At 46.8% G+C, this 13302-nt stretch overlaps 2 protein-coding genes across 6 annotated transcripts; one reads left to right on the forward strand and one right to left on the reverse strand.

Annotated features, from left to right (window-relative positions):
- The first annotated feature begins 563 nt into the window (after positions 1–563).
- On the forward strand, positions 564–9306 carry si:ch211-149e23.4 (uncharacterized). 4 transcript variants are annotated; one of them, XM_029170611.3, is made up of 14 exons: positions 564–689; positions 2321–2650; positions 2734–3042; positions 4363–4644; positions 4735–4885; positions 5217–5386; positions 5477–5758; positions 5852–6151; positions 6315–6599; positions 6700–6859; positions 7085–7245; positions 7380–7455; positions 8451–8478; positions 8583–9306. In XM_029170611.3, exons 1-14 carry the CDS (start codon positions 623–625, stop codon positions 8724–8726), a joined length of 2745 nt encoding a protein of 914 aa, XP_029026444.1. In that variant the 5' UTR covers positions 564–622; the 3' UTR covers positions 8727–9306. The 4 variants fall into 4 exon arrangements, 2 of the variants coding, with proteins under 2 accessions (XP_029026444.1, XP_029026443.1); XR_003787917.2 differs by having other exon boundaries at positions 5477–6151; positions 7380–8349; positions 8583–8695; XR_003787918.2 differs by having other exon boundaries at positions 5477–6151; positions 7380–8211; positions 8583–8693.
- A 384-nt stretch (positions 9307–9690) lies between these two features.
- rrp8 (ribosomal RNA processing 8) lies at positions 9691–12956 on the reverse strand. 2 transcript variants are annotated; one of them, XM_029170614.3, is made up of 7 exons: positions 12614–12956; positions 11952–12198; positions 11028–11862; positions 10485–10614; positions 10300–10406; positions 10122–10218; positions 9691–9845 (listed from the first exon to the last, which is right to left on the reverse strand). In XM_029170614.3, the coding sequence occupies exons 1-7, from the start codon at positions 12722–12724 to the stop codon at positions 9732–9734; spliced, it is 1641 nt and encodes a 546-aa protein (XP_029026447.1). In that variant the 5' UTR covers positions 12725–12956; the 3' UTR covers positions 9691–9731. The 2 variants fall into 2 exon arrangements, with proteins under 2 accessions (XP_029026447.1, XP_029026448.1); XM_029170615.3 differs by having other exon boundaries at positions 12623–12955.
- Between the last annotated feature and the right edge of the window lie 346 nt (positions 12957–13302).

Below are 13302 nucleotides of genomic sequence, written 5' to 3' on the forward strand. Positions count from 1 at the left end.
CTAGGCTCTGAAATTGCTGTGCAATGCTGCCACGCTCTCATTGGCGTGTGTTTCCTTGCAGGAGGAGATGAAACTCTCACAGTGAGCTGGAGCAGCAGTGATGTCGCGCCGCAAAACAATAGCCCAAAATGAGTGATTTCACAAGCTGCAGGGCGCGAGACGTCTCGCAGACGGGCCGGGCCTCAGTGGGACGGGATGCGTGAATGATGCATGGCCGTCCCGCTTCCCAGGGCGCCCTGCCGTACGAGGCGGCTGAGTAACTGACCAGACGCCCCGCACGACCACGTCAGCTCAGGGGAGACAGACGAATGCACAGACGCACGAGCGTGCAGAGGAGCACACGAAAGAAGAAGTGGTTTCACACACACAGGTATTGTGTGCGGGCAAATACACTGTGAGTGAGTGAGTGGCAGCAAACGTGCACAGAAAAAAACAAAGCGTCAATGTCAGCTGTAGAGGGTGTGTACCTCTAACCATAAACCACACACACACACACACACACACACACACACACACACACACACACACACACACACACACACACACACACACACACACACACACACACGCTTTAAATACCGTATGACTTACATACAGACTCTATTTCACTCAGTGACACATCATGGGATGCTCAGGGCTGTTGATTTTGGGTCTTGTCCTGAATGTTGCTCACTGCCTGGAAACTCTGGGTAAGTCTGCAGGGTTACAGCCCATTTGTGACTGTCAGCTGTTTATGAGCTTCTTTTACTGGCCCTGGAGGTCGTATTTAACCTGCAGCATTTACACCCAGCGGTGCTGCTGTGGCTTTGCTAAGTGATTAGTCCAATTATAAATGCATAAGACCATAAAGCCTGATGCTGGATGCATCTCAAGTCGAGTCAATACTAACTGGTTTTCATAAGTGTTAGATGGTATGTTAAAAATGTCAGTGCACTATTAATTATTCATAATAATTTAACGGCCTTTTAAAGTCAACACAGATTTTGAAAACGCTTCTGGAGGCTTTTCTTTGTTTTGACATTGGTTGACTTCTGCACCGTCACTCACGCTTCCAGCTGGAGATGAAAGCTCCAATGTGTGAAAAATAGCGTTTTTTTAAAGTCGAAACTCTGATTTGTTTGCCACATCCCCTGTCTGCAAAGGAAGAGTTGTTACAGTGTGTGCCACCGGTGAATGGTTCCTGTTTGGTGAGAAAAAGAAGACCCCGGGGCTCAGGAAATATGATGCAGTGCATGAATCATTTTCCCCCAGTTATTGCTCCTTTTGTGTCCTAAAGGTTTGCCTTTTCCACGCTTGGCTGACATTTATTTTGGCAATAAGCTGCAAGGGTAAATGAATTATGAAACCACTAGGTATAATTGAACTGATACAGCTTATTTATTTCTCCCCTCTCTGTCCTTTCCTCTTGCAGTTTCTCTCCTCTACATTGTTTCCATTTGCTGTGTATGTAATGAAACCAGCAGCATTTCAGCCTAAACAGCCTGTGATGCAGTCACTTCGGTTTCCACTGCAGCAGCCGGTCTCTGCCGTATGAACGGTGGTTTTCAATGAAGCAGTGCGGCAGAAGGCTATCTTCATCTTCCTCCTCATGCATCACAGCTTCGCAGTGAGATGCGTCCTCACGTGCACTTTGATTGAGTCAGCAGAGGAAGCAGAGTGAAGGGACTTTGTATGCACTGGCGTCTGCACACTGTCCTTTGTGCGAGCGCTAAAACCTGTCGCTTTCTATTACGCGTCCTTCCCTCAGAACTCTGACTAATCGTGGCTGATTTCTCAGAAGCCCGAAGGACGATGTTGCTGGTGTCTGGCTGCAGATCAGTGCGTAACTTTTGGACTCTTCATTTCATTAACTTAATGGGAGACTCTATTAATTATACACAGATGAAAGATGAAGCAAAGCTGCATTCATCAAATGTCATTGTTTACCACAACGTTAAATTCCTGGTGACAGTCAGTTTGTTTAGACTTTCATGGTCTCCAGAGGATGAATCTCAGCACCATCTGTACCTTGTGAGCATGTTTTCACTGTCATGGTTAATGCGTTCATCCGCTCTCTTTTTATATTCATTTGCATGTTCTCATCATTAAACAGTGGTGACGAATCCTGTCTCACTTTGCCTCGTGATCACAGGTGATAGGTTCTGCAAAATTATATTTAATTTTATAGGCATTTGAGCAGCTGTCTGTTCTCTTGGTGACAAAAATAATTTCATTTCCTCATCAAGACAGCTCTGCTTTGCTTGTGTTTTCAGTTTTAACTCTATGAACTTTTGACCTCTCGTTATTACTTTACTGACTATTTGTGTTGTTTGCTCCTCAGGACAGAGTGACATGATTATTGAGAGCAAGGAAAGCATCACGGCAGTTCTGGGAGACGATACCTACTTGAGCTGTAGATATCTGGGCGGGAGTCAGATCCAAAAGGCCGCATGGAAACGCCAGGTTAACTCCATATTCAAATCCAGGGCGCTGGCAGGAATTTCAGGGAAAGGGCCGTTTGGGAACGCGGTGCTCTCAGAACCAGAGTCTCTCACCAACCTGACAGTCAAGATGAACGTGTCCGGTGTGGAGTTGGAGGGAGAGTATATCTGTGAGTTTGAATCGGAGGAAGAGGATTCTTTCGCTAGCAGAACCTTTGTCACCATCCTGGGTAAGACAGAGCCACGTATTCATTAGCACATGAAGGTCATGACCTCTGCCCCACTGAATCAGTCCTGTTTAATTCCTTCACAGTTCGGCCTATTATACAGGTTCTAGTGGATGCAGAGACCATCAACGGCACCCACTACCAGTCGGTGTCGTGCTCTGCCATCGGTGGCCGCCCCCCCCCACAGATCCGCTGGCTGATCGATGGCCTTCCTGTCACACACCACCTCTTCACTGTCAACGCAAGTACAGCCGCTCACTCGAACGGAACCTCCACCCTGAGCAGCGTCCTCCGCTTCCCCACCCACCTGCAGGACGACGACCGCGTGACCTGCGAGGTTCAACACCCGACCCTCCCAAGCCCCGCGCTCACCACAGTCAGGGTGGAAACCTACGGTACGGCCGCGCTCACAGCTGCAGTATGTGTGTCAGTGTTGCTGCAGGGCGGCGACGCGGTGCACTGCATCCAGTTACAGTTTTGTAATCAAGCATCATGACTCAGCATGAACTCAAAGGGAACAATAACTCTCCCCTGCACATTTTTCATGCTGGCCATTGCTTCTCACTCTGCTCCACATATACACAGTGACACGCTATAAATCACACGTGGGAATGTGTGTGTGTGTGTGTGTGTGTGTGTGTGTGTGTGTGTGTGTGTGTGTGTGTGTGTGTGTGTGTGTGTGTGTGTGTGTGTGTGTGCCTCAGTAGCCTGATAACTGATTAATACCATAAACACTGACTTGCATTGCATGTCATGGCCACTGGTTGACCACAGTAGATGATGCTGTGTCTTGTCCTGCCAGTGGCTCATCAAGCCAGAAAAGTGGATCTGTGTTCTGGTATAAAAAATAAATCCATTTAAACCCACTGGTTTGACACAGGGATCAAACACTGGCAGACTGAGACTAAACTGTTGTGTGTGTGCAACATCTCCTTTGCATTTTACAGCACACATGCTAAATGTATCACATGGGAATAACATTTGGTGCCTTAACGTAACTTCCATCATAATGATACCCTGAGACCTGTAACAATCAAACAAATGCAAAACCCTGCAGGTCTGTAGTTCACTGCCTCCAGATTCTGGCTCTATTTACAGTAAATACAAAGCGTTTGTTTCCTTCTATGGTTATTTATTGACTTTACTCATACATTTTGTTTGTTTTTAAGGTGTAAAGTTCCCATTAGTCTGCTCATTGCACTGAAGTACTGCAGCTCAGTTCATTTTCTTAATGCAGTGGTTGAATCCACACGCTACCACAGTGTTAACGGATTGAATTTTCAAAGCCAGAGTGTTTTAACCCACTTTGATAACACTAGCTGTTAGACGGTGAGCGCTTCCTTCTCTCTCTCTCTGGGAAGCTGGCGGTTGCAGGACACCATAACTTCCGCGTATTTGATAACAGACTCTGATCTGGGCTGATTCCTGTATTAGATCCTGTGCCTCAGCTTTGGTTGGACAGCAGCTGGGCCAGACATCTGCTCTCAGCTGCAGCCCAGCCAACAGATGGGACAGGTGATAAGCCCAAGTCAGCACTTTCCAAAACCCAAGCAGAAGCCCCTTTATGGCTGTGTTTAGCTAACATTCATCCCATCCGGCTCCGGCTTCCTATTTAACATGAGCCTCCACTTGCTATCTGACTTTTTAATTTGCTGGAAAAAAACATCAGAGCGTGTGAAAGCACAATTCTTCTCGCCTTTCTTCCTGCGCCGCAGCGAGGCCGAACGTGAGCATTGAGGCGGCGATGGTGCAGCGGGGAGGAACTGAGTTCTGGGTGGTCTCCTGCCTTTCGTCTGGAGGGAGACCTGACGCTGACATCTCCTTGGCTTTGAACACCGACGATGAGCTGCGGCGAGAGAACAACACAGACTCAGACGCACAGAGGAGCTCTGTTTACCTCCCTGCGACACGGTACGAAGGCCACAATGTCACCTGTGCGTTCGTTCATCCCAAATTCACACACCCAGAGACGCGAGTCAAAACGCTGCCCTCTTTTTGTGAGTATTATGACTATGTCCCCTTTAAAAACGCCCTATACTCATGTAGTGGAAGCTATTGAAATCACTGGGCCTCTTGTACATCACCAGACCTGACTGGAGCTCGGCTGATGGACTCAGGAATCAAAAACGGTGACCTTCAAGGCAGCGACTGGTTGAAGCTGCAGGAGGGACAGAGGGACGTTGTCATCGGCCTGCAGGTCACTGGAAATGTGCCGCGTTACAATGTCACCTGCAAAAAGTAAGGTTTAGTCACAAAACAGAGGGATGAGGGAAAACGCCGGGGAATAGGACGTTTAAACGAAAGATCAAAGTGCAGTGATTTGTGCATATTCTGATATAAAAGTACGGTAGGGCTGATGTTTTCAGGTGTAAGCAGCTTCTCGTGCGTACAGGCTCAAACAGCCTACGTATCCTGTGGAGGATGTGGTGTCATATTTGGTGACATGGAACCACAAGTGACAGACAGCGCAGCCCATGATCAAAATACTGCGATTTCAAAGTTCTACCGGTAATATTTTCCTAAATCCGAAGCCTGAAGCCTTTGTGTTGGTGCCTGTGCTTGTCTCCAGGGACGACGGCCTCTTACCGGACGGCGTTGAGCTGGTTGACGGCCGCCTCGCGGTTCAGGGTCCGGTGGAGCATCGCCAAGCGGGCCCGTATGAGTGCACCTTCTCCTATCACCACCATAGAGCAACGCTGCACTTTAACATCACGGTGAACCCTCGACCTGCTCGGCTCGGTACGCGGAACGCTCATGAACTGGCTACGAAGGGTCCGATTCATGTTAATAACAACGTTAAACTGTCTCCGCTGTCTCGCGTCCTTTCAGTGGAACCCGCCATAGAAGCGTACTGGTGGAGAGACGGCGGACGCAGGGTGATTGAGTGCTCAGCAGCTGATGCTGTTCCTGCAGCCAACATGTCCTGGCTGCTACCAGAGGGTGTGTCTGGAGACTCTTGGTTCAATTTCACTTCTCATAATGGAAGCCAGTCTGTGAGGGGAGTGTTCCTCCTCCCCGCCTGCCTGCCCTGGGAGCTCACTGCAGTGTGTGTGATAAATCACGCAGCTTTTGAGAAGCCAGAAAACAGAAGCATAACACTCCCTATGTGCGGTACTGTATGTTCTACTGAGAGATGCCTTTGTCTGACTAGTGGCCATAGGTTTCATCTCACTTCCTGCGCTTCGACTCCCGTTTCCAACACAGCTCGCCCCAACGTCACCGTCAACTCCAGCACAGACTGGAAAGACGGCGAGAGGTTCACAACGGTGCAGTGCTCTGCACACAGCGTGGCCCCCGCAGCAGCTCTAACCTGGCGCGTGGGGGGCGGTGATGACATCATCAGCGGTCTGACGGAGACCGACGTGCGGGATGAGAGTTTGGTTTGCGTTCGTAGCTCCGTGCGGTTCTCGTCCGCCGCGTACGCTGGTCGGAATGTGACCTGCGTGGTGCAGCATCCGAGCCTGGAGCAGCCGGAGAACAGAAGCATACACATCCCTGTGCACAGTACGTCCTGTGTGTGTGTGTGTGTGTGTGTGTGTGTGTGTGTGTGTGTGTGTGTGTGTGTGTGTGTGTGTGTGTGTGTGTGTGTGTGAGTGTGAGTCTTTCTGTCACACACAACCTCACGCAGCCGCTCACCGCCTCCCTGTCACTCGTCCCTCTCTTCCAGAAGCCCCCGAGCTGAGCGTGTCTGTGATGAGGCAGCAGCACTCCCGCCTCTGGCTGGCCGTGTGTGAGTGCACGGCGGAGGATGTCAGGGCCCACCTCGCCTGGGTTGTTCCTGAAAATGTCAAAGGTCAAACCACCCTGCAGTCAGAGTTTGAGGGGCATGCTACGAAAGCCAGGCTGACTTATCAGTTTCCACTGGAATCTCACGAGGGGCAGGACCTGACCTGTGTGTACCAGTTGGAACACGGGGCCACAGAGGAGCGGAGTGTTCGTATTCCCAAATATCGTGAGCGCAGACACAGCATCTACACACACACTCGCTGCCGCTCAATGCATTCACGTGTCCGGCGATCAGGTTTGTGAAGGTCCGTCTGACGTGTCCGCAGGTATCACGGCTGTGAGAGTCTTGAACCACACGACCCCTCTGCGCAGCCGCAGCGGCGCGGCCCTCATACAGCGACTGTCTCTGGAGGAAAATCAGCGCAACCAGAAAATCCTGCTCCAGGTGGACGGCAACGTGCCACAGTATGAGCTGAGCTGCAAAAGGTGGCGTAGCCTCTGTCATCAACCACCAAATCCAGAGGAAGCACCTGTACACGCACTGGCCTGAATGCAGTGATCGGCCCATTTAAAGGGCTGCCACTGACATAAATCAGCTGTTTGCACGACGTTCACGTCATAAAGCATTACTGTGGATAATGGAAAAAAACTTTAAAACACGAACTGGTCTCAATGCTGAGCCGAGCTAAAGGCCAGTGATGTTTGTTTCAGGGCCGACGGCTCGTTTGTCCACATGGAGGGGCTCAAGATGGCCTTCCAGGCGGCGATCACGGAGCGGGACGAAGGCCTGTACACCTGCACGGCGTCTTTTTACCACCACACAGCTCAGGTCCAGTTCCACGTGGAGGTCATGTGTGAGGAGAAGCTGTTGGGTGGGTGCTCCAGGTTTTCATTCCACATTCAGCGATCAGTGACGTGATATAAAACGGTCAGATGGGTGAGACGTGTGTGTGTGTGTGTGTGTGTGTGTGTGTGTGTGTGTGTGTGTGTGTGTGTGTGGTCGCAGCACTGGTCTCCGTGATCGGCACCTCCTCGGCCGCGGCCGTCGCCATCTTGGCCATCGTGGCGCTCTGGGTCTGCTGGTGAGTCCCACGCCTCCACAGGTGATGGAGGTGACGCTCCGACGGGCAGATGTAGGCCAGCGCCGCCAGCGCCACACGCCGCGAGATAAACAGGATGTGCAGCTCACTAGTTGAAACCCCAGTTTCACAAACAGGAAGCAGTGTGGCTTAAGCAGACAGGTGCCGGTGCCACCGCAGCCCTGTTTGTAGGCAGGTAGACGACGTTCCTTCTGTTACTGTGAACAACAGATTTATTTCCAGTTTCCTGCTCTGGTTTTTAGCAGCGTTACATTAGATCGCTGTTCGTTGGCCCATCATCATCCATGCACAGTAAAAAGTGAAGGTAAAGGGGGTCAGAAAGTCCACATCTTTAAGTTAAGGAAGTTATTAGTATAATGAAATTCAAGCTGCTGTTCATCAATGAAGAAACCCACAAATTCATCTCTTAATCTTATTGCTGCTGGAAAAAATCAGTGAGTCACTCGTCTTTTACGACTGATGTGGGATGTCTGTCACCATCCGAGAACTGTTTATGGTTTCTGCCTGCAGACGTTTCCACATTACCACAATCAAAGCCAAAATCTTAACTTTTCTCAAGAATGTTTATCGGGATCAGGTCAGGCCTCGCTGAGAAGAGCGCTGCCGTGCGCTGCACAGCAGGCGACTAGGCCGGTCTCTGCGGTCAGAGCGTCTGGTCAAGGTGCCATTGGCTGCTGGAGCCCGTGTGCCAGCATCCTTTGCTCCAGTGGAAGGGTCCCGTCAGGCTAATTTAGGAAGGTCAGTCACAGCATACAACAGGCCACACAAGAAAGTATGACTCCCCCGAGAGGAGCGCTATTCTGGGGCCAACGTCAGAGCTGGGGACACGCTCTAACAGCAGCAGGTCTTCAGCGGTTGATGTCACATCAGAGATCAGTGAGGACTAGGGTCAACTGGCACATTAAGTCACAGTGACATCTAGTGGTGGTATTTTAAACGTCAAGACAGGATTAACATGATTGTATTTTATTTTACAGCAAAATACACAGGAGGACAACGTTTAAGGTACGTTTAAACCCTGCTTACATGCATCAGATTCATATTCTCTGGTTCCTCAAAACTGAAGATGAATTGTCCTGCTTTTCTCTTGCACTCTGTCCACGATTCAGAACCAGGAGTCGCTCTCAACTTTCCTGATGCAGGAGCCCGGGTCTCCTGAGGGGAAAAGGCCGGGAGAAACACAAGCAGACAGCAAGGAGTACGCACATCTGGTCAGTTACTCCATAGTCATCGACCAGAAGAGCACAGTGTGAAGGAGAAACTGAACACGAAGGCGTGAGCTGAAGCTGTAGAACTGTAGAGTTAAAGATGCTTTCCCTAAGTTTTCATTCCCACAGATTTTGGCATTAATGAGTTTAAATACATTCACTTTTTTTTCTTTGTACTGTTTTGTGCACATTGTATTTTTAGATGTTTGTCAATAAACTGTGAAGTGTGAATAAGGTTGGTTCACTATATTTGCGAGGACCATCTGCTGTGACAACAGTACATCTACTGTATGTTACAGCCTTATTCCAAGTTGTTTGATCCTCTCCAGGGCCTTTTTCTGTGCTTGTGATGTACTATATAAACTCACTCTACTCATTTCACCACATACACCTGGTTAATATAGTAAATAGTGCACACAAACAAACCTAAACTTTTCTGGGACACACTTGCAGCAGGGTTTGTTGCTGTTAGTTTGTCTCAATAAGTAAGTGATGAAGAATGAAAAGACATTATGACATTTCAAGCTATGAATGACTTTCATCTGGTTTCATGTCCCCACGCTTTCCACTGGCAGCGCTGTGCTTTACAAATCTATTAATAATAAATGTACTAGAGATGGACTCATCTCCTACGTGAGGTTGTAATGTTGTTACACACTCTAGTGGCAAATACAAACCAAGAATAGGAAACTTTAGATACACAACAGTTGACCGGTGAGTCAAACTTAGTTTCATAAATACCAAATGGGTTTACACTGGGTCCTAAGGTTTATTAATGTGCACACATGCACAGTTGTTGAGTCAAGTAAGTTTCCACTTAGCAGCACAACTTCCAACTAAAGAGGAAACCTGGAGGCACTTGGATGCTGAGGACACATAATATGATCACAGACCACTGTAATAAAAACATCTGGACAACACAAACGTACAAAGGATTCAATAAGCATCAAAAGGATCCATTGTTAGGATGAAGGATTTGATCTGCTTTGTAAACAGTAAATCCACAGACTTGGAAAAAAAAGCCACACTCGTTTTTATTGTGTCTCATTCTCATCTTCTCTTATACACACAGGCTTTCAGCTGCAGCCCTGATTTCTTGATACTTTTTGGACAGTTTCCTGTTTTCACAAATTCAAAGGAGTAGAAATGAGTGTTGTCCGTATCCTAAATCAAAAACAGAAACAAAAACACGAGATTTATTACAGTACAAACCAAAACTGAAGAAATTAAGAACACAACCTTCGCTATTATTAAACCTCAAAATTCTTTGTTTACTGAAAATTTTATTCCACCTGAGGTTTCCTGCCACAGCACTACAGCCACAAGCTCTAAATTAGAAAAAATGCAGGTGGCAGCTGCTGACTTCCGCTGTGAGCAACTTTCTACGATAAAGGAAAATAATTCTCTACTTGTGAAAAATGCTGCATATTCACATCTCACCTTAGACACCGTCTTGAATCCGAGCTTCGCCAGAGCAGAGAGGAAGCTCCGCACGTTTTCAAATCTACTTGCAACTTCTGATATTTTCAAAACACCTCTGCAAAATTATGCAAAATGCTGCAACATTAACGTACATACACATTTAATGTGCATACTTTAAGAGCATCAATTGCTTTACCCCATTTTTAAGACTCGATTGGCCTCAGATATAAAATCAGCCAGGTTGGTCCCCATGAGGGAAAGGCAGAATACAGCAATGTCCACGGAGGCGTCAGCAAGTGGGACCTGAGTTTGCAGAAAGAGGCTGGTTACCAAACATGCAAACATGCACTGATCAACATAAACTACAAATCCCAAACCTACGTTGGCCATGTCACAGACAGTAACAAGCTCGCAGGTCGCTGCCAGGTCGAAGCTGTGGACTTTGTTGGTCACGCTGCGGGCGATTTTACAGTCCCCACAACCGAAGTCTGCGACCACTAGAGAAGGAGGCCTGCAACACGTGGAACATGCGTTTAGGTTATTGGATTTGAAACTGACATTTCTGGCATCCACACAGAACCAATGCAGATTTAAAGACTTGTGCGTCTTCTCTGAAAGAGATGCTAACAAGGCAGTTTTCTCCCAGCACTTAACTGAGGCATTAATTAAACACCCACAGTGCAGAATCATCTGCTGCATGGATCCTCGCTGAGTAATGGAGATTATTAACTAGAGTTTAAAGCAGATGAATGATAGAGATAATGGGAGCTTTGGACCTACAGCACATTAACCTCCTGGAGCTTTAAAATAAGTGTACTTATGTGAATCTACGGGAAGATTTAATCACATTTTTGTGAAGAAATTGTATTAAACCATTACTCTACGCAGTAAACATTAGTTACACCAGGTGTGAATAGATCTTACTTTTGGCCAATGTACGAGATGATTGCATCCACTGGATTGGTGGGCCACTTTTGAACCTGTGCCGTGTATCCCCTGTGGTAGATCGAAAAGGCCTGTGGGTCCTGTTTGAACATACGCTTCGCCTCGCCGCTCGACGTGCTGTACAGCACCTCGTTGATGTAGCGGAAGCGGGCCGACTCCAGGCGCTGCTCCATGCGGGACCGGAAGGAGGCGGGCTGGGTTTGTTGGGGCTTGTTCTCTGGTGCTGCTGGCTCGTCTTCCTGCTGTTGCTGCTCCGCTTTATGGCTGTGGAGCATTTTCCGGAGCTTGTCTCTTTTCTGGCTCTGTTTCTTGCTTAGCTCAGTTGTCAGTCCTTTCGCACGCTGCTGGTCATCTGTGATCTCCACCTCAGCTGCATCTGCTTTGAGCTTGGATTCATCAGGAAAAGATTTCACAAACTTTTCAGCTTTTCCACTATTTTTAGTTTTCTCTTTGTGAATCTGCTGCTTTTCTTCTCTCAGTGCCTGAGTGTCCTCTTTGGATAATTTCTGTGGTTTGCATTCATTGTCCTTTTTCTGTTTCTTGGCTGCTGTCTGATTGGTTTTCTTACTGCTATTCTTGCTGTTAACATCAGTTTTAACTTCGTCATTTGTCCCTTGTTTACTTACAGACTCCATTTTATGCACTTTCTCCTCAGGTTCATTCTCACGGTATTTATTTTTACATTTCCTCTTGTTCTTCATTTTGTTTTTCCACTGTTGTCTGCTAAGTTTCTTGATGTTCTCCATCTCATTCACCTCCATATTTGCAGATTTTGTTGCATCATCTGCAGATGTGCCGTTTGTCTTTGGTGCCCCTTTAGGAAGAAATACTTTTTAATATTACTTGTTCCCTGACCACTAAAACATGACCCAAATAGAACCCTTCATCATGTTTTTTACTCACCTGAGGTGTTGTCTTTCTTTTTCTTTTTTGCTTCAGGTTTCTCTTCCAAGCCTCCATTGTCTTGCTGTTCTGCCGATGTCTCTGCATGTTCTCTCTTTTTCCTCCTCTTTTTCCTCTTCTTACTGTGTGATGGAGGTGCTTCTGCTTCGCTATCACTGCTCTGCTTGTGGCTGTCACTCTTCCACTCTGGTACTGCTCCTAGCGTCTGCAGGGTCCGCAGTAGGCTCTTCTTTCCAACAGCCTTGGGCTAATAGTGGGAATATGATCAATTACAATAAAATGTGCAGTCACAAAAGGCCAGCCACTATTACATTACTATAAGATGCCTCCGTGCATGTATTGTGGTATAATTTAAACTTTGAATTAGATCTGTATTTGTGTCCTAAACATTTGTATAATGTCATTTCATTTAGACTAAACATTAAAGTGTTCAATCAAAATAGTGACAATAGTAACAATGACATGTCTCACTTACATACTAAATGGTTTTCTGCTGTCCTTCACAATATTAGCATTACAAATTTTGCAAAACGTTGTGATGACTTGTCTGATTTGTCTTTCAAAAATGAATTGAAGTGATAGCAGCTATAACACATTATTACCCTGCTATAATAACTATCCTTCTATATAACTGTGGCTCCTCTGCTTTAGGAGCTACTTACTGTATGTACCTTAACACCGGCGCTAATCGTTTTCTGGGAGTTTTTGAGGACAGTTTCACTGAGGACTTGAGCGTCTTGCTCGTCATTCCAGTCTTCATCTTCATTAAACATGTTTCTCCAGATACTGTCACGAACACACACACACAGGCTGTGAAACCCGTGTCCGATCTTCTATATCAATGCGCTAATTTAACCCGTCTGTTTCTGTGGAAACAACACAGTGAAAATTTGGTTAATCACTTTATAACAACGTTTAATCGCTGCTGAAATTTCTTTTCAGGATCAGAAGCCACGTTGGTTCTTGTCTCATGCTCTCCAAGGAAGCAAAACAGAGCTATGGGCGCACGTAGATGACGCAAGCACACAGGAGGTTTATGGGACATGAAGTTTTCCTTGCTACATTACTTCACAAAACTCATCAATTACAATTGCTGCTGCTAGTAGTTTTTCATAACGCATATGTGAACAAAACATTACATTTTTAACCACCAGATTGCAAAAAAATTTAAAATCCGACCGCAAAAATCAGCTTTCAGTAGAGGCTTGTATGTTTAACATCAACATTGGAGTATGTAAAACTTGCTTAAAGGATGTAAAGTTACATATCAATAACCATATGTAAAAAGTTAATTTAGGTGATCTCTGATCAAATAAATCAAACCCAAAAAAACATTACCCGAGGCGGCGCA

Source organism: Betta splendens, chromosome 13 (genome assembly GCF_900634795.4).
Source record: "Betta splendens chromosome 13, fBetSpl5.4, whole genome shotgun sequence".
Taxonomy (NCBI): Eukaryota; Metazoa; Chordata; class Actinopteri; order Anabantiformes; family Osphronemidae; genus Betta; species Betta splendens.